This window comes from Rhinoderma darwinii, chromosome 5 (assembly GCF_050947455.1).
Source record: "Rhinoderma darwinii isolate aRhiDar2 chromosome 5, aRhiDar2.hap1, whole genome shotgun sequence".
Taxonomy (NCBI): domain Eukaryota; kingdom Metazoa; phylum Chordata; class Amphibia; order Anura; family Rhinodermatidae; genus Rhinoderma; species Rhinoderma darwinii.
In genome coordinates, this window is record NC_134691.1 from 319,654,783 (window position 1) to 319,675,092 (window position 20,310).

Consider the following 20,310-nt stretch of genomic DNA (forward strand, 5'->3'; position numbering starts at 1 on the left):
ACAAACAGAGAAGAATCACAAGCAAAGGAGGAACAGGAAAGGCAGGTATAAATAGACAGAGGGCGGGAGATAGCTCCGTCTGGCCAGGCTGTGATAGGCTCTCCCACTCCTAAGCCTGCCATCCTGGGTGGTGGAAGATGGAGTCAGTCTCACAGACATAGAAGCAGGTGCAGGCTGATTACCTATGGGCGTCGACACAGAAGTTGTGTCTGGCAGATCCTTTACAGAGCCTCTTTAAGGCTGGATTCACACATGCAGTTTTGATAAAGTTTTTTTTTGCCAAAGCCAGGAGTAAATACAAAAGGAAAAATATAAGGAAAGACTGATATGTCTCTTCTTTTTTGTAGCCATCACTGTGTTTGGCTTAAAAATTTGCACCAAAAACTGCATGTGTGATTTAAGCCTTATAGCTGAAGGAGTAGGGAGATACACATTTTCTTTGGCTTCTCTTCCTTCTGTCAGGCTACAAACTGCAGTTAATCACAATCTCTAGTCTGTTAATGGGATCCAGACTGCAGTATTTATTGCTTTGAAATCCTCATTGATTTTCATAAAACATAATATTTTAGCATTTTACTAAAATTTTCAGCAAAGTAGCTCAATGTGGTTTACAGAATAGGACAATTGGCACATGTGGACATTTACCATGCTAGTGAATGCAGGTTGTCACAAGACACAGTACAGAGCAAAAAGAAATAAAATTATGAGTTTCCATAAATACAATCAAAACAATGTCAAGACAAGTTACACAAAAATAAATTTGTAATGTTTTTTGTTTTTTTTCGGGATTTAAATATCGATGGCTTATTCTTAGAATGGACCATCAATTTTTGATCGGAGTGCCCCTGGGGGTAGCACCCTCACAAAACAAATATTGATGGCCTATCCTAAGAATTGCACATTGATATTTAAGTCCCGGAAAACTTAAAATTTCCCTAATATGCTGCTGGAATTTAACTTGGTTTGAAGCTGAGGGCAACGCTGTTGATACAGAATCTCTGACCAGAAGGTTCGGGGCCATCTTCAAACACATGACCGAGGTGAGCGTCACACTATGAGAAAAAAAATGGAAAAGAAACATTTGTGTGACAAATCTATAATAACACATAAAGTAAAATATCGTTAAATGCAGCTGATATCATTTAGCATTAACCCTTTCTTGCATTTGGACATACTGTATCGTTACATCCTAATTGCGGTCTTCTGGTTGAAATAGGACATAATGGTATGTCCAGTAAATGGCACAAAGGCTGTGTCCGTGCTATCAGCAGCGGGTGCTGGCTGTAGTATACAGCTGACATCCCGCTGCAACGACCAGATCTGCTGATCCCTGGGGGTCCCACAGAAACCCCTCGTGATCAGCTGTCATCACGAGAAAGCTGTGGGTATCGACATGGTGCCAATTCAGATAACTATCGCTGGCTAATAGAAGGGGGTCCAAATGGGACAACCCCTTAAACAGATAAATAGGCCAACATTACAAGAGAATATACACAGAATGGAAAAGATAACATGCTGGCAGCTGAAGCCATCACCACTAGGGGGAGATTACTGAATACTGTTATACATTGAACTTAATAATAACACTGTATGCAGTAAACTCCTAAGCTCCCCCTAGTGGTGGCCGCAGACAGACAGACAGAATGTTATCTAATCAAAACTGAGGTTATGCAGGCAATGTGGACCTCTATTTGAGAAAAACGACTAGAAAGATATATATATATATTAAAAAAGACAAGAAAAGTTGAAGATTCACACATTTCTTTAAATTGTAAACATTTGTAACAACAAACTTTGGCCGAAATAGTGATAACCCAACCCTGTGACCTTCCCATAACAGTAAGTGTACATATGGCAGATTTACCTCTTTGCAAATAACTTCTGTTGCTGCACATCCTAAGGAATTATCCGGCCTCTGTAAGACATTTGTGCAACTTTGGTCTTTCCCGATAGTGCCATAGGCTTCCCAGAAGGAGGGCCAGCCTGTCCCAGAATTATACTTAGTCTGTGAGCTACAACAAGACATAACATACAGAATCTTCAATTGCCTTGTCCCACAGGAGAATCCATTAACAGAAGATTTTTTTTTATTACACCAGTGCTTCCGCTAATGAATCCAGCAGACCACTTCAGATTTCGTCAATGTGGCAATAGTAATTTCATGCATTAGGAATAATGGCTCCGTTTAATAGACACAGAAGACTTTTGTGAAAGGATTCTAGAAAGGCTCAGTGCAAAAAAAAGGGGAAAAAAGCATTTTATAAACTTTTTTTCTATGTGGCATTGTACATACATTGTAATAGCTCGCAACTTAATATCCCTAACTCACCTTAGGGTCAACTTCATGAAACGACAACTGACCCATCAGCATATTTTTGGGCCTGAAGGAGAAAACTAAAGTACTTGGAAGAAACCCACAAAAAAAAAACAGGAAGAACAAAAACTCCATGATGATGCTGTTCTTGTCATTTTTTAGAAACAGGACCACCATGCCGTCTAAAGCCGGCCATACACATAAGATGAAAACCAATTGATTTCCCCGTCTGCCAAAAAAGTGATCAGTTACGTAGCATTTTTTCGGCCGGTTATCAGCTGAAACTATGCGTTTATGGCACGATTGGTTAATTACGGCTGATCGTTTGCCACTTTGCACACACGCCAACAGCGCTTATTTTTTTTAGATATGCCCCTGATCTGCCAGTCCAGTCTGGTATGTTGATTGTCAGATCCTAACCTTAAAGAGTCTCTGTCTCCAGATTATAAGTGCCCTATCTCCGACATAATCTGATCGGCGTTGTAATGTAGATAACAACAGTGGTTTTTATTTTGAAAAACGATAATTTTTGAGCAAGTTATGAGCAATTTTAGATTTATGCTAATTAGTTTCTTAATAGACAACTGGGTGTTTTTTAACTTTTAACCAAGTGGGCTTTGTGGAGAGAAGTGTATGATGCTGACCAATCAGACCAATCAGCGTCATACACTTCTCTCCATTCATGTCCATTTGTACTCAGCACAGCGTCATCTTGCGAGATCACGCTGTGCTGTCACTTACTCCCACAGTATCTTTACTGAAGTGTCTTCAGAGTGAATAGACATCACCTCCAGCCAGGACGCAATGTCTATTCACAATCCCAACACCTCGTTAAAGTTTGAGTGGAACTTAATCACAGCACAGTGTGATCTCGCGAGTCCCACAAAAACTTTATATGTACATCGCATAATGGGCCATAACATCCGGAGGCAGCAGTGCGGGGTCTGGGTGTCGGACCCTCACCGATGATATACTACTGATGACCTATCCGGTAGATAGGTCATCAGTTGTTCAGTAGTGGACAACGCATTTAAGTGATATGAAAGTCAGGGATACATCACTGCATAAAGATATAGATTTGCATCTCAGAAACTCCAGAGGGAGCTTTAAAGGAGGCCATATTGATTATCATCCAGTCTGTTTAGATTATCACATTTCCCACCACAGATAATTTTATATTAAGTCTATATATGTCCCCCTATAATTTATTTATACTCTCCTAATATTTATCTGAAATGTCTGACATATTTCAGTCTTTAACCTCCACACAATGTTCTGCTCAGCACAGGACAATGGGCTATAAATCTTAATAGGAGGGCTGAGGCTTAAGTAAACACTACGAGGGGCGACTGATGTGTGTACAACTCAGCGAAGAGATCCTAAATCAACATGATCTCATGCGTGGAACTGGTCTTTACTGACTACAACCAACATACCTTTGAAAACAATTTTTTAATAAAACTGTGTATCAGTGTGATTGGTGCAACTTTGTAATTGCATTATATTAAAATAAAAAATTTACTTTTTCAGATACAGCTGCTTTGTATCCTGTATAACCACTACTTGACCTGGCATATGTTCAGGTTTTAGCCATGTGCTAATTTAATAGCAAATTATTGTTCTATTTGTCTTCCAACCTATATGTATTTGGTCTTGTTTTTCTCAGAACATGAAGGGTTTCCATATTGTGCAATAAAATAAGTCATATATTTAACTATTTTTAAAATATAGAAGGGAGTAACGACATAAAATTGAAAAAAATATATTTTCCTTTAATTACCTTTCACAATGCAGGTGAAAACCAATCTGGCAAAGTGGCTTTACCACAAAATGGCACCATTTTGGAATAATTATTTAAAACTAGTGTTTTACCTGGAAATCTGCATAGACATAAACATTCCAAAAGTCCTTAGGACGCAGGTACAATTGTATACTATAGAGCTAGCTCCTTGCTCTGCCATTCAATAGGCTACAGGCCACGTAGGCGATGGGACAGGATCCAAGCCCAGGCTGGTGCAATGACGTCTCTGGATCACAACGGCCTAAGCACGGGTCCCATCTCGGCGTCTCATAGGCTGCTGTTTGTCGTGTGAACGGGGCTATGTGAGTACGATTTTTTTTATTCGTTTGGGGGGCATTATCTACAAGGTGGGGCTGTGTGTGGCACTATCTACAGGGTGTGGGGTGTGGCATTATCTACAAGAATGGGGCACTATCTACAGGGGTGTGGTCCTTCCTGTCCCGGTGATTTAAGCTTTAGGTCACTTTTTTTTTTTTAAGAACTATTATGACTATGAAATAACATACTTAAGTGATAAAAAAAAAAAAAAACAAGTATCAGTGCTTAACTGTATGTAACAATTTTCCTAACCCTGTAACTAAAGGTTAATAGGTGTACACTTGGCCACCGAGCTGTATTTTTACATTGCACACAGAACTGATAAATGTTTATTGTTGGTAGGGCGGGGGGTGTTGGTTACAGGGGAGGGTGGCCCAGTCAAAAGTTTGCAATGGTGCCCAGTCTTTCCTAGTTGCCGTGATATATATATAGAAATAGATATAGATATATTAAATAAATATATATACATATATATATATATTTGCCGTTACACTGGAATAGCAGGCAATGTTACCTGAACAGTGGAGTGTTGCAGCATACACAGTGATACGTTCCTTCTTCTGTGTGGTTCAGGTAGATGCCACTGAAAGGCTAAGAAGACAGACATGACGTGATTACAACGTAACATTATGTAACAATCTGTCAATAGTCTAGAACGTCTTCCATGACACGATCATCAGTGAAATTGCCTGGGCAGGGATGGTTATGTTACCGATCACTTCTATGTTTTCTGCGCACTCATACATCAAGCTGCTCACCAGTTCTGTGCCCTTCTCCCTGGTCACGTAGTACTGCTCTGGGGTGAGTTTCTCTTGCCAGTCAGTGGAAACAACAGACTCATCGTATCTTGTAAGTGACCCTAAGCCTTAAAAACAAGGTAAGAAAAGAAATCACTTGTATCCAATCCGAATATTTTGCTGATTTTCTGATCATAAGTTGGATCTTTACAATAGACAGGCAGGTGTCTCACGAACATCAATTATAGGTGAAACATCTACCCATCATAAAAAAGAGTAAATCATGTTCAACAGAAGAATCCCCAACTGATATTGAGTGATATCAAGTATACCGAACTTGGCAGACTTGCCCGTGGTTTTTGGCTGCTCTGCAAACCAGAAGTAACATCATGAAAGTCAGATGAAAGTCGATAGGGACACAAACATTCCCACTGAATAGAGGATTGGCCTAACACAGACGCCTTGACACCAGAGAATAAAGTATTAATATGCCTTGCACCAAGTGTGACTCAATCAAGGGGCACAGCGACTATCACTATTATGGGGGACACCTCGGCTGGCACTCTTATTAGGACACTGTGGCTGTAACAGGGACACTGACTGTCAATATTCTGTAGTCGAAATTCATTTTTACTACTTTTCCTAGCCTTATACAGTATTGTGAGGGCACATGTAAGGCTCTGTTCACACTGGTATCATCAGTTTTGTTTTTTACAGCGTCCAACATGAATATGATGGATCCCTTGACCTATAATGGGTCCGTCAGGTTTCCATTTTTTCTCTGGCAGAATAGAACAGGAGACCACACTGTTCTGCCAGTCAAATAGCTATTAAAACTTAACCTATCTACAGAATATACAATATGCACAGAAACTGTGGAAACAAGGAGTGAAATATCCAGCATCTGACTCACCTTTTCAGGATTATTCACGGATAGAATTTTCCCAGAATTATTTACTGAAATTACCCATTTACCTTACAACCTCTTGGCTAAAAGCATAGACATGTAATCTTATGTACTTTGGAATAATCCTACCAACTTGTACAACCTTTCACCTGTAATACTACAAAGTGCAAACAATAGAGAGCAAATGACTGGCTGAATACTGATGTGTCCAAATAGTCTATAGAAACAATCCAATTTTATTACACTAAAGAAAATCTATTTTATTGATCTAATCCAGTGATCCCTAAATAGTGGCTCTCCAGCTGTTGCAAAACAACATCTATCAGCGTGCCATGCCAGCAATGGGCTGTCAGGGCATGCTGGGAGTAGTAGTTTTGCAACAGCTGAAGAGCTACAGGTTGGTAACCACTGGCCTAAGAAACTTTCCATGTAAGTCATTGCAAAAAATGTTTCCACTCTTTAAACAGTTGGAACATTTTCCTGTAGCGCCGATCAGCCATAACATTAAAACACCCCGCCTAATATTGTGTAGGATCCTTCTTGTGCCACCAAAATAGCTCTGACCCATCAATGAATGAACTCCACCAGACTTCTGAAGGTTCCTGTGGTATCTGGCTCCAAGATGTTAGCAGCAGATCCTTAAGTTGTGAGGTGCGGCTTCCATGTATCGGACTTGCTTTTCCAGCAAATCCAACAGATGCTCCATTGTATTGAGATCTGGAGAATTTGGAGGCCAAGTCAACACCTTGAACCCTTTGTCATGTTCCGCAAACCATTTTTGAACAATTTTTGGAGTGTGTATTGGTTCAGAGCGCACAAGACTAAAGGAGGTGCACGAATAGGGTCCCAACCCAATCGCATGTGAAGAAGTATCCGGCACACAAACAAATGTGGTTCAATTTTTCGGTTTTATTATATTGAATTTGATGCCATGGGCAATGTGCGTTCAACGTTTCGGTTCAAAGACCTTCGTAAGGCACTAGATCCCACTTGGCGTTTGTTTATTCTGTTGTGGAGCGCTGCAGTCAGTATGGCGGCTTGCCGCTTAGTTCTTGGCGCCAAGAACTAAGCGGCAAGCCGCCATACTGACTACAGCGCTCCACAACAGAATAAACAAACGCCAAGTGGGATCTAGTGCCTGACGAAGGTCTTTGAACCGAAACGTTGCACGCACATTGCCCATGGCATCAAATTCAATATAATAAAACCGAAAAATTGAACCACATTTGTTTGTGTGCCGGATACTTCTTCACAATTTTTGGAGTGTTGTCAGGGCGCATTATCTTGCTGAAAGAGGCCCCTGCCATTAGAGAATACCATTACCGTGAACGGGTGTTCTTCATCTGCAACAAAGATTATGTAGGTGATACGTGTCAAAGTAAAACCCAGGCCCGAAGATTTCCGGGCAGAACATTGCCCAGATCATCACACTATCACTGCCAGCTTACCTTCTTCCTATTATCCATCCTGGTGCCATCTCTTCCCCAGGTAAGCGATGCACATACACCCGGCCAGCCACATGATGCAAATGAAAACGTGATTCATCAGACCAGGCCACCTTCTTCCATTGCTCCATAGTCCAGATCTGATGCTCACACGTCCATTGTAGACACTTTTGTTGGTGGGCAGGGTTCAGCATGGGCACTCTGACGGGTAAGCTGTTACGCAGCAAGCTGTGATGCATTGTATTTTCTATTATAGCCAGCAGTAACTTTTTCAGCAATTTGTGCTACAGTAGCTCTTATGTTGGATCGAACTTTGCTCCCCATGCACATCAATGAGGCTTGGGCATCCATGTCTCTGTTGCCGGTTCACCGGTTGTCCTCTTGGTAGGTACTAATCACTACATAGCGGGAACACCCCACAAGACCGGCCGTTTTGGAGATTCTCTGACCCAGTCGTGCAGCCATCACAGTTTGGCCCTTGTCACCTTCGCTCAGATCCTTACACTTGTCCATTTTTCTTGCTTCCAACACATCAACTTCAAGAACTGACTATTCACTTGCTATATAATATGTCACATCCCTTGACCGTGCCATTGTAACAAAATACTTATTGTTATTCACTTCACCTGTCAGTGGTTTTAATGTTATGGTTCATCTGTGTTTATTTTTTTATGTATCGGTTATTGGACGTCTATACCAAATTGCATAAATATTAGAATATTTGTCTGATTCAGGAAAAATACTTATATCTGCGTAAAGAGCACTTTGTTAATTTATGTGAAATAGTTAAAAACTTTATTCAGCTGTAATATATTAGTTATCACCCAGCTGTCCTGGACTCCTCAACAGCATATCAATCTAGTTATGTAACGATATATAGGAACTTCCCATGGAGACTGCGGTGCCGTTCATTTAAATGGAAAAGCTGGGTTACTCCTGTCAGACTTGGTGCCCCCGAGCTTTTTCAGGAACAGATTTCTAGGGCACAACAGCACCACTTCTCTCTTTAGGTTGTGTTTGGTATTGCAGCTCAGCACTGTTCACATTATGGCTGTGCTGCAACACCAGACACAGCCCATGGACACGAGTGGCTTGGTTTCTGAGAGAAGAAAAACAACTTTTTTTTCTAATTCTGGGCATTTCCTTTAAGAAAAGTAAGTAATTGTAAATAATTCAGATTACATAAGTAGCTCAGCTCCAAGTGCAATGTCATATTTTGTAACACGTGGAATGCGATGTGCTTGGAGTTTGTCAGGCTGCAGCTTTAATATGAAGAATGCTGATGTACAGGTAAAAGAAATGCCAGAAGTCATTTCAGGTCACGTCTTGTTGGACGCACTTCAGCTGCGTGTCTGTATAATTGCAGCATGGAGGCAGATAACATGATGAGGTCAGGCACAGTCTACAGCTCACGGTTATGTATAAACCACACATCCTGTCATAACATTTTATGAAATAGAGGACTGATAATGAGATACAAAAAGAGCGCAGGAGAGCCAATTTACACACACCAATGACAGCAATGTGCAAGCCATTAATATTCATTAACATGGAGCGTGGATCAAAGTTCTCCCATTACAGTCATATAAGGTCATTCTAATGAAGGGATATAATACCAGTCCTTAGGATAGGCCATGAATGTTTGACCAATCAGCAGAATGAAAAGGTCAAGCAGTGCGGCCCTTTTAGTATTTACTAAGGCACAGTGGCATGTCCATACGTAAAGCCCCTTTAAGGCTGGGTTCACACGTGGCGGAATTTCACTTAAATTCCGCTGCGGACACTCCGCAGCGTTAATCCGCAGCGGAGCCGTTTGTCCATTGACTTACACTTTCATTTAGCAGTGTTCGTTTAGACGAGGCGTAAAATTCCGCTGCGGAGCATAGGCTGCGGAGCGGAATTTGGTGTCCGCAGCATGCTCTGTCTGTTGCGGAGCAGTGGCGGACTCATGGCGGAATTTCTCCATTGACTTCAATGGAGATTCTAATTTCCGCAATGAAGTCCGCAGCTGTCATGCACATGTTATGTGTGCTGCGGATCCGTCTTGCTTTTTTAACTTGACATTTCTTCATTCTGGCTGGACCTATGTATTTCTAGGTCTACAGCCAGACTGAGGAAGTCAATGGGGCTCCCGTAATGACGGGAGCGTTGCTAGGAGACGTCAGTAAATAGTCACTGTCCAGGGTGCTGAAAGAGTTAAGCGATCGGCAGTAACTGTTTCTGCACTCGGGACAGTGACTACCGATCCCAATATACAGCAACCTGTAAATAAAAATGAAGTTCATACTTACCGAGAACTCCCTGCTTCTGTCTCCAGTCCGGCCTCCCAGGATGACGTTTCAGTCTAAGTGACGGCTGCAGCCAATCACAGGCTAATAACAGGCTGCAGCGGTCACACGGACTGGCGCGTCATCCAGGGAGATCGGGCTGGATGCCGAAGGAGGGACGCGTCACCAAGACAACGGCCGGTAAGTATGAATTTCTTTGACTTTCACAAGGGAAAGTGCTGTCCCTTCTCTCTATCCTGCACTGAATAGGGAGAAGGGAAGTACTTTTACCGCAGTCCGCAGCAGCTAGTCCACATCAATTTACTGCACATTTTGTGCAGATCCACAGCAGAATCTGCAACGCAGATTCTGTGCGGCATTGATGCGGACAGTTGCGGAGGAAATCCGCCACGTGTGGTCATGCCCTAACTGTTCACTCACTCAGACTACTTCTCAGCTTCACAGAGATCAAATTACAGCTGCCAATAGAAGTCTATTGAGAAGGGAGGGAGGAAAGGAGCAAGAAGAACCAGGAGATTAGCTGCTATGATTTCTCGCATACACAACGTTCAGAAGATATCCTGCTCCCCTATCTCTTAGGGCATGTTCAGACGTGGCAGAATTTTTCTGCTGCAAATGTTGGTGCAGATTTGGGGCAATTACGCAACGAATCTGCACCAACATTTGCATTTTTGACAGGTAATTCAGACGTTGCAGATATCACAGCGGACTTGCCACAGATTTTAGTTTTTGCATTGCAAAGGCTGAAATCTGCATTGAAATTACGCTTCTTCTCTGCAACGTAATGAGCTGCTGCGGAGGGGAAAAATCTGCACCGCAGCCTGATTTCCGCCCAGTTATTTTCTGCAACGTCTGAACTAACTTTCCTAAAAATGTATAGAAAGAAATGTAAAAAACGGCTGCTGCAGAATTCCACTGCGGACTGTCCACAGCGGAATTCAACAGCAATTCCGCCACGTGCGAATGTGCCCTTACACATACTCAAAAGCTGCAGCATGGAAGTCATTATACTGCAGTAAGGAGCAGTGTAGCTGTGAATCCAGCACTCGGATGAGAGTGAAACACTTACTAAAAGCAGCAGCTGGGTCTCTGTGTGTCTGTGCTTCTCTCTCTCTGCTCTACAGATTTTATCAGTGATATCTGAACAGGTAAGAAGGCAGGTGTTGAGGAGAAAAGGAGTCTGGTAAGTGGAGAAAGGCATTTTTCTGTAACAAGATGAATTATAAAGTTTCTTTTTTCCATTTGTACTACTGATTTTTGGAAAGTTGTTTATAGTCAGAGATACTCTTTACAGGCATGTTTTGGATAAAGGTTGTGAATATAACAAAATACTACTCTCTTCTATACCAGAATCGTGTATGGTCAGTTCACTTGCCAAGGAATCGTTGGAAAAAAGCATTTCCTCCGAATTATTAAAACTCACTAGGCAGATGCTAGGGGGACTTTGGCTCCTCTGTCCTGTTTTTGTACTGTGAACTATCGTATCCCTGATTATAATGACAGGAAGTTCCAAGCTGGTAACCAAATAATGAAATTCAGCTCACTTCCTGCACCCGACAGAGCAACAACTTAACAATATCACTATGGTCTTCCTAGTCTGGATACAGCCACATCTACTGTACATGGAGATGTTGTTTAATGTGTTGGTTTGAGTTTACTTCGAGTCCTCGAGAGTACAAAAATATACTGGCATTTCAGCTGGCATGCCAGTCAGTAGGCGACGTCCAGGCTTCATTCTACATTGTGTGAAATGATTAGTACAATGTCCAAGTTCCATTTTTTTCACAGTTCACCAAGAATAATCCATTGCGGTGTCCCTGCCAAAATTGTAATCTGTTGTTGTCACCCAGAGACCACACCCTCTGCTGCTAAGCAGCAGCTTTAGATAACATGTTCAAGTCACTGCTAAGCAAACAGCATGGCTCAATATTTATTCCTAAGGAAGTTTGCTATAATAATAACATTAATTATTGTTTTTTATTATTATTATTTGTATTATTATTACTACTATATTTACAGGAGTTTCCCTTTAATTTATACCACAGATTTAGAGGTCCCCAAGATAATAAATTATGCAATACCACACACAACCTGTGGATAGGTGTGGCACTGTTTTTGAGAGAACAGTCATGTTTTTCTAATCCTGTACAACCCTTTAATAACACCAAGTGGTATAATATAAGAGAAGTGGAACACCACAAATGTAGCTATGCTAGACAAGTTCTCTCTCTTATGTATATAATGCTAAACGTAAATTGCATATACAGTGCTCTAACTTCCAAATATACAGTAGACTGCGTACATTGTGAATACTAATATCAGGGGCCATGTCTACCCAAGAGAGATATTCGTCTATACAATTTCATCTATGATGTATGCTTTATTTACATAGAAATCTTTGTATCCATTCTTGCCCATATAGCAAACTCAGTGGAGGACTGAGAACTGTTTGGGCCCCTGGATAATAACTGCTCTTGCAAACGACCGAGTTTCGGCCGTAAAAAACGATCAAAGTGTCGGCTGGATTTAAAAAAAAAAACCTGAGCTGTGAATTTATGGTATTTTATACCCTATTCACGCGCTCAAAAACATATCAGTGCAGAGAAATTAACACGTTGCAGATTTTAAAATTTTCAGCATGTTCATTACTGCGGCGGATTCCGTGCTGACAAGCAGCGGATTAGCTCAATTGAATTACAATGGGACTAATCCACTTGCTGATCCGTTGGCCAATCTGCAGCAGAAAGCAGTGTCAGCTGCGGATCTCTGAAGTGGATTTTCTATGGTAAATCCATGACATGTGAACATACCCCAAGGCTATGTTCACACGCTTAACAAAAAACGGCGGAAAAAAAATATTTTTATATCAATTTGCTTTTAGTGTATTAATAAAAATGTTTTTATTTATTTGTGTGTTTGTGTTTTACTTTTTTTTATTTTTTCACTTTTTCTTGTCTATGGGGGCTGCCGTTTTTTTTTCCATCTCTGTATGTGTCGATTAACGACGCATACAGACATGGAATACGGCACATACAACCCCATAGAGAATACGAACGGGGCCCGTTCCATCCACTATGCTGTACGCCGTCTGTGTGGGAACGGCGCATGCGCCGCTCCCACACAGTCCAAATTTAAGGTCTTCGGCCGAGCGACGTCCGGCGCCATTTTCTTGTGGACCGGAAGCCGCGGCCGGACAGTAAGATTACTACTTCCGGTCGCGGCTTCCGGACTTGTGCACTTGGAGCGGAGGGAGCAGACGGAGCGGACGGACCGGAGGGAGCGGCGGCGGCAGGAGCAGGTAAGTTAGGTCTGTGTATGTACGTGTTTTACTGTGTGTTTACTACTGTATGTTAACCTACTACACTGTGTGTTAGCTCAAAAAATGGCGACACACAGTGTAGGAGGTTTGACCGTTCAATCCTCTCCTTTCTCCTGGCACTAGCCAGGATAAAGGAGGGGGGATTCTGTGAGCTCACTAGAGCGAGTGAGTTTTCTCAAATTTTGCAGCATAAAGCAATGTGGTTGCTTTACCACATGCCAATGCTGCAATTTTGGGAATTGCTCCATCTAGTGACCAGCACTGGGAAATGTTATAAATTAGAATCTAATTTATAATATTTCCTGACTCGTGAAAAAATTAAAAAAATTAGGATTAATGTTTAATCACTTATACACGGACTGTTTAACAAAAAAAAAAAAGAATAATTTTCTAGCGACACATTCCCTTTAAGCAACTTGCACTTTTTGCGGCATGTTTTACGGCTCCAAAAACGGCTCAATAAGGGACATGCACTTCTTTTTACGAGGCGTTCTTTTTAAGCGGCCGTTTTTAAAAACGGGCGCATAAAAAACGCCCAGTGGGAACGGAACTCCGTTTATTCCATTGAAATCAATGGGCAGATGTTCAGAGGCGTTCAGCCCCCGCATTTTTTGCAGTTTTTCGGGGCATTTACGCCTGAAAATAGCTTGTTTGAACCCCCGAGGCAGTGCCCAGAAGCCTGAATGGTCAGTTTGTCCTTGAGCTGCTGTGTAAACAAACTGAACCTATACAAACAGCAAAATGTAAGGGTCCTTACACGGCCTGATGACAGCCGTGTAAACGAACATGATCAATGAGACAGCTCGTTGATTGGCGCTCGTTTGCACCTTTCACAAGGTGCTGGTATGGGGACGAGCTCTCGTTACTCCGATCGCTCATCCCCATACTTTTCTATCATGTCAGCAGCGTGTCTCCTTGTTTACACAGGGAGATGCGCTGCCGACAACGACAATATTTTCGGCTGCATAAACGATACAATCAGCCAAGCGTTTGCTCGTTCATTGGCTGATCGCTGCCCTTGTTTGTCCGATAATTGGCCTGTGTAAAAGGGCTTGAAGTCAGGCTATATCCCCACATAAATGCACACTCTTTCCCTGAATATTATGAAGCAGATATACAACATTTCAGATGCATCAGTCATGGACTTGTGTAATACAGGCAGTAGATGTGAAGACTTCTTGATCATGAATCAATAACATCAATATGTGGTAATATTATAAACCTCATTGTATTGACCCCCAGTTCTATCAGTACAGGAGATAACTCTTCAACCATGACTTTACTTCATTAAAACCACAGGGCTTTTGGGTTAATTAACCTTCTGGATGTAATTCCCTGGAAATGACCACAGATGGTGCAAAGACAGTGGAAATTTCCAGCCAATGTATATACAGTTCAGCTCTGCCGGAGACATGACTATCTAGGAAGATTGTTTTCACAACAACAGCAACAACAACAATTTCTGTTACAATGTACATAATATTGGGAGAACATTAGACACTCAGGTATCACAACATAAACACTGTGTAGATAAATATACATTGGGGGTATATCATGTGCAATACATGCAGCAGAAAAAATAGGTGGATTGCAGAAATGCTCAATACATATTATACACACAACCTATATGTAAACAACAACAACATAAACTCACACATTTCATGCTAGGAGCCTATCAAGCAAGAACAGATGATCTCCCTCTTACCAGCCTCTGAATGCACCCTCCTTGCCCTGCTCCCTGTATGGGTGACTGGTGGAAGTCTTCTCTGTCTCATCACAAGGATGCTCAAGCTCCTCAGCAATCTGGCCATGTTGCAGAATAAAATATAAGGGCTGTAGAGAAACAGCAGAGCTGAGTAAGCAGCATGCACAGTGCTGCAGTGTCAGGCTCACCCTGCAGAGAGATGTGTGAGATCAGCAGAGCTCCTGCTCCTGTTACTCCCCCCTCTGATGTCATACACATGGCACCCAGTATGAAGTTAGTGGGTTAAAGGGCACAGAGGATCCCCACTCTACATTCCTGTACAATCTCTATTTACAGGGCTCTGCAATGTGTCTAGCCAAAGGCGCTCATATAACTGAGTAATAACAACGCCATTGAGCAGTGTGGGATAGCAGCATAGTGCACTCCTATGGCAGGTCACATGCAGTTGCAGACCTAGCTAAACCACCTATAGATCGCGCTGACAGGTTTTAGGGATAGAGTCGCTGAGAAACATTATTATCAAACAACCGACTTATGGAATTAGGACTGGATAGACTTTTATATCATTACAATTGTCGTACATGTAGCGCCATTGTCTAACACAAGTTCAATCGAGGCCCCATTGTACCTTAAAGAGAACCTTTCACCTGCCCATGCATGTGCAGCTGAGTGCACCACGTAATAGGCTGCGCCGCACAAGCCTTGTCTCACTTAAAAAACAATTCTAGCCTCCTACGCTATTTAGATATCGGTGCCGTTATATTTGGCGCCCAATATGTAAATATCCCCCTGAACTGTCAATGGCATAGGGGCGTGTTTATTTATTGCTGTGACACTGTCCAATCAGCTACGGACAGTTTCACGGCGGCTTGTGCTGTGTGATCTATCTCGCGAGATCACTCAGTATTTCCTTCACTGTCTGACTAGAGCTGGAGAGAGGAGAGCGTGCACCCATGCACCCATGCACGCACGCACGCACAGCTCTGCCGCCACCATGGAACAGAAGAGGAGAAGAAGAATGAAAATTCTTCTGTTCCATAGCGGCTGGAGTATCGTCAGAGCTGTGCACTCTCACTCTTCAGCTCTCGGCAGACAAGGACGACAAGACCGTATGATCTCGTGAGGGAGATGACGCAGCACACGCCGCTGTGACACTGTCCGTAGCTGATTGGACAGTGTCACAGCGATAAGTAACACGCCTCCATGCCCATTGACAGTTCAGGGGGTTATTTACATATCGGGCGCCAAATATAACGGCACCGATATCGAAATAACAGAGCAAGATAGATTTTAAGTGAGACAAGGTTTGAGCAGCCCTGCCTATTACACGGTGCACATGTATAAACAGGTGAAAGGTTCTCTTTAAAAAAGTAGGCCGATCAATCATTTACATCAAATTATACTGCACAAATTAGAATGATGGCTATATATGAATGTTCAATTTTAATTAACGATAAAAACGAAGCAATTATCACCACAATTGCCCAAAAGCATAGGAATAGTAAAAATAATTGATATATTTGTAAATCATTCTAAAAGGAACATGTTGGTAAATAGAGGGGGGGGGGGGTCCTGAGCGGAGCACACTCCCTCCCCCTTATTATGTTCTTATTGCACAATTTTTAAAAGGGGTTGTATTAACCACACAATGCCTTGTTTTGATGAGACAGCCCCTGTCCATATGCCTTATAGGACATATGGAGTTATAGATATCCCATTCAGGACCCCCTTTATAAGCAAGGAGTGGAGAGCCGATAGGTAAGAGAAGGTCTGGCTCTGGCGGACTCAGAATGGCCATGTATTACATGGTCACACATTAATTTGAATATGGCGTCATGTTATACAATATTTTTCCTGCAGTTGAAATGTGCCGATGGATTAAACTTCCCCAGCTATAAAAGCTGATCGGAGGTTGATGAGACGACCACTTTAAGTTGTTCAGCTTGGTGCAGAGGCATAACTAGAAGATCCTGGGCCTCAATGCAATTCTCACCTATCACCGTCAATAAAGTTGCTGTATTTTGCTGACAGTGCAAATGGAGGAAACAATATCTGTTACAAAAACGCTGCAGCCTGATGTTACTTTAAAGTCTATAATAAATTATTGAAAAATCTGCATACACTGCTGTTCTATTTGTGCCTTTTTTTTAGGTCAGTGATGCAGCATGCTCTGGGTATTTATTTATTTTTTATAGCGTTTTTCTTAGGAGATTCTCTATAGTACTGTAAAAACACAAAAAAAATGTATGTACAAAATGATACTAAATAAAATTTAAAAAAAACATCAAAAGTGCATGTAAAAACACCAATGTGAAGGTGGCCTTACAATGGAGTGGGATATTGAGGTTCACCATGGTCACATCTGAACTTTTAGGTTTTCAGTAGAGTTAGATTTTCGGGACATTGCGTTTTAAGACAATGACTGTATTTTATCTCAGACACCTGCATAAAGAACTGCGAGCTCACGTTTTGAGGACAGGTGATTATTAGTTACTTCGTGGAAGCCGCAGGAAACATTCCAGGAGAGAAGTTATATATCAACAACGTCAATGAAAAGGACGATAGTCAGTGTCCAGAACAAGACTTGAGGTGTTGGTCTCTCCATGGAGACAGGACAAGTCTCTGAGTAACTTGTAAATCTGGTTCAGTGCGGGACGAGTTGCACTTACAAACTATTACATCCAGGCTTTTATAGAAGATTTGTAGATGAGGGGTCAGCTGTGATGAGAAACAGTTTGGAAACTATTAAATGAAGAATATTCTAGATACAATGCAGCCAATTCATAGTTAATGTATGGGGGGGGGGCATATAACAAACGGTGGCACTTTTTGGAGCCATGACACATATAGGCACCCTATGTGATATTATATAGCGGCACAAAACCTCTGGGGGCAGCAGAGGATAAAATAGACTTAGGGCTTATTCAGACGAACGAATGGGAGTCGCACGTGTGAGGGACCCCATTTTCACAGATCCCTCATAGACTTGAGTCTAAGTAACTGAAATAATAATAATAATAATAATAATAATTGAGGGATGCGTGGAAACGGACAAAAACAGGACATGTACTATTTTTTCACGGGCCCTTCACAAGGTTTGTTAAAACAATGGCCGTGTGAACAGCCCCATTGAAATACATGCAGCAGTGTGACAACCATTAAAAAAAAAAATGTCCGTCATACGGACTACATTTACGTTCGTCTAAATAAGCCCTTAAAGGGGTATTCTCATCCTAGACATTTATGGCATATCCACAGACTGATGCTGGCAGCCTTCCCATGTGCGATGGGGTCGGAGGACCCCATTCAGGAGATAGTTACAGGTCCCGTAAATACGCCACGTGTGGCTGCACCCTTAAACCTAGAAATGAATGATAAAAGTGAAAAAGAGATATATTTGCGCCAACTTTTTGGCAGCCTGCAGGATTTTCTGCTGTACATATAATCCTGACACAAACAGTCTTGTAGAAATACTGTAGAGAACGCAGCGTTTAGTCTCCTGCTGATCTGTTCCATTTTTGGTTGGGAAACGGCTGAGGGGTGGGGCTTAGCCAAGTGGATGGGGTTAAGAATCTAAGGCTGGGTTCAAACGACCTATTTTCAGACGTAAACGAGGCGTTTTATGCCTCGCTTTACGTCTGAAAATAGGGCTACAATACGTCGGCAAACATCTGCCCATTCATTTGAATGGGTTTGCCGACGTACTGTGCAGACGACCTGTAATTTACGCGTCGTCGTTTGACAGCTGTCAAACGACGACGCGTAAAAATACAGCCTCGTCAAAAGAAGTGCAGGACACTTATATACATTATATGCGGGACACTTATATACATTATATGCGGGACACTTATATACATTATATGCGGGACACTTATATACATTATATGCGGGACACTTATATACATTATATGTGGGACACTTATATACATTATATGCGGGACACTTATATACATTATATGCGGGACACTTCTATACATTATATGCGGGACACTTATATACATTATATGCGGGACACTTATATACATTATATGCGGGACACTTATATACATTATATGTGGGACACTTATATACATTATATGCGGGACACTTATATACATTATATGCAGGACACTTATATACATTATATGCAGGACACTTATATACATTATATGCAGGACACTTATATACATTATATGCAGGACACTTATATACATTATATGCGGGACACTTATATACATTATATGCGGGACACTTATATACATTATATGCGGGACACTTATATACATTATATGCAGGACACTTATATACATTATATGCGGGACACTTATATACATTATATGCGGGACACTTATATACATTATATGCAGGACACTTATATACATTATATGCGGGACACTTATATACATTATATGCAGGACACTTATATACATTATATGCGGGACACTTCTATACATTATATGCAGGACACTTATATACATTATATGCGGGACACTTATATACATTATATGCAGGGCAATTATATACATTATATGCGGGACACTTATATACATTATATGCGGGACACTTATATACATTATATGCAGGACACTTATATACATTATATGCAGGACACTTATATACATTATATGCGGGACACTTATATACATTATATGCAGGGCACTTATATACATTATATGCGGGACACTTATATACATTATATGCGGGACACTTCTATACATTATATGCGGGACACTTATATACATTATATGCGGGACACTTATATACATTATATGCAGGACACTTATATACATTATATGCAGGACACATATACATTATATGCAGGACACTTATATACATTATATGCAGGACACTTATATACATTATATGCGGGACACTTATATACATTATATGCGGGACACTTATATACATTATATGCGGGACACTTATATACATTATATGCGGGACACTTATATACATTATATGCAGGACACTTATATACATTATATGCAGGACACTTATATACATTATATGCGGGACACTTATATACATTATATGCGGGACACTTATATACATTATATGCGGGACACTTATATACATTATATGCAGGACACTTATATACATTATATGCAGGACACTTATATACATTATATGCGGGACACTTATATACATTATATGCGGGACACTTATATACATTATATGCAGGACACTTATATACATTATATGCAGGACACTTATATACATTATATGCGGGACACTTATATACATTATATGCGGGACACTTATATACATTATATGCGGGACACTTATATACATTATATGCAGGACACTTATATACATTATATGCGGGACACTTATATACATTATATGCGGGACACTTATATACATTATATGCGGGACACTTATATACATTATATGCGGGACACTTATATACATTATATGCGGGACACTTATATACATTATATGCGGGACACTTATATACATTATATGCAGGACACTTATATACATTATATGCAGGACA

General features: G+C 41.2%; 1 protein-coding gene across 1 annotated transcript; it reads right to left on the minus strand.

Annotated features, from left to right (window-relative positions):
• Positions 1-501: 501 nt before the first annotated feature.
• MSRB2 (methionine sulfoxide reductase B2) lies at positions 502-15,075 on the minus strand. Its single transcript, XM_075828728.1, has 5 exons — positions 14,835-15,075; positions 5,192-5,298; positions 4,948-5,024; positions 1,865-2,012; positions 502-1,052 (listed from the first exon to the last, which is right to left on the minus strand). The coding sequence occupies exons 1-5, from the start codon at positions 14,938-14,940 to the stop codon at positions 954-956; spliced, it is 537 nt and encodes a 178-aa protein (XP_075684843.1). The 5' UTR covers positions 14,941-15,075; the 3' UTR covers positions 502-953.
• Between the last annotated feature and the right edge of the window lie 5,235 nt (positions 15,076-20,310).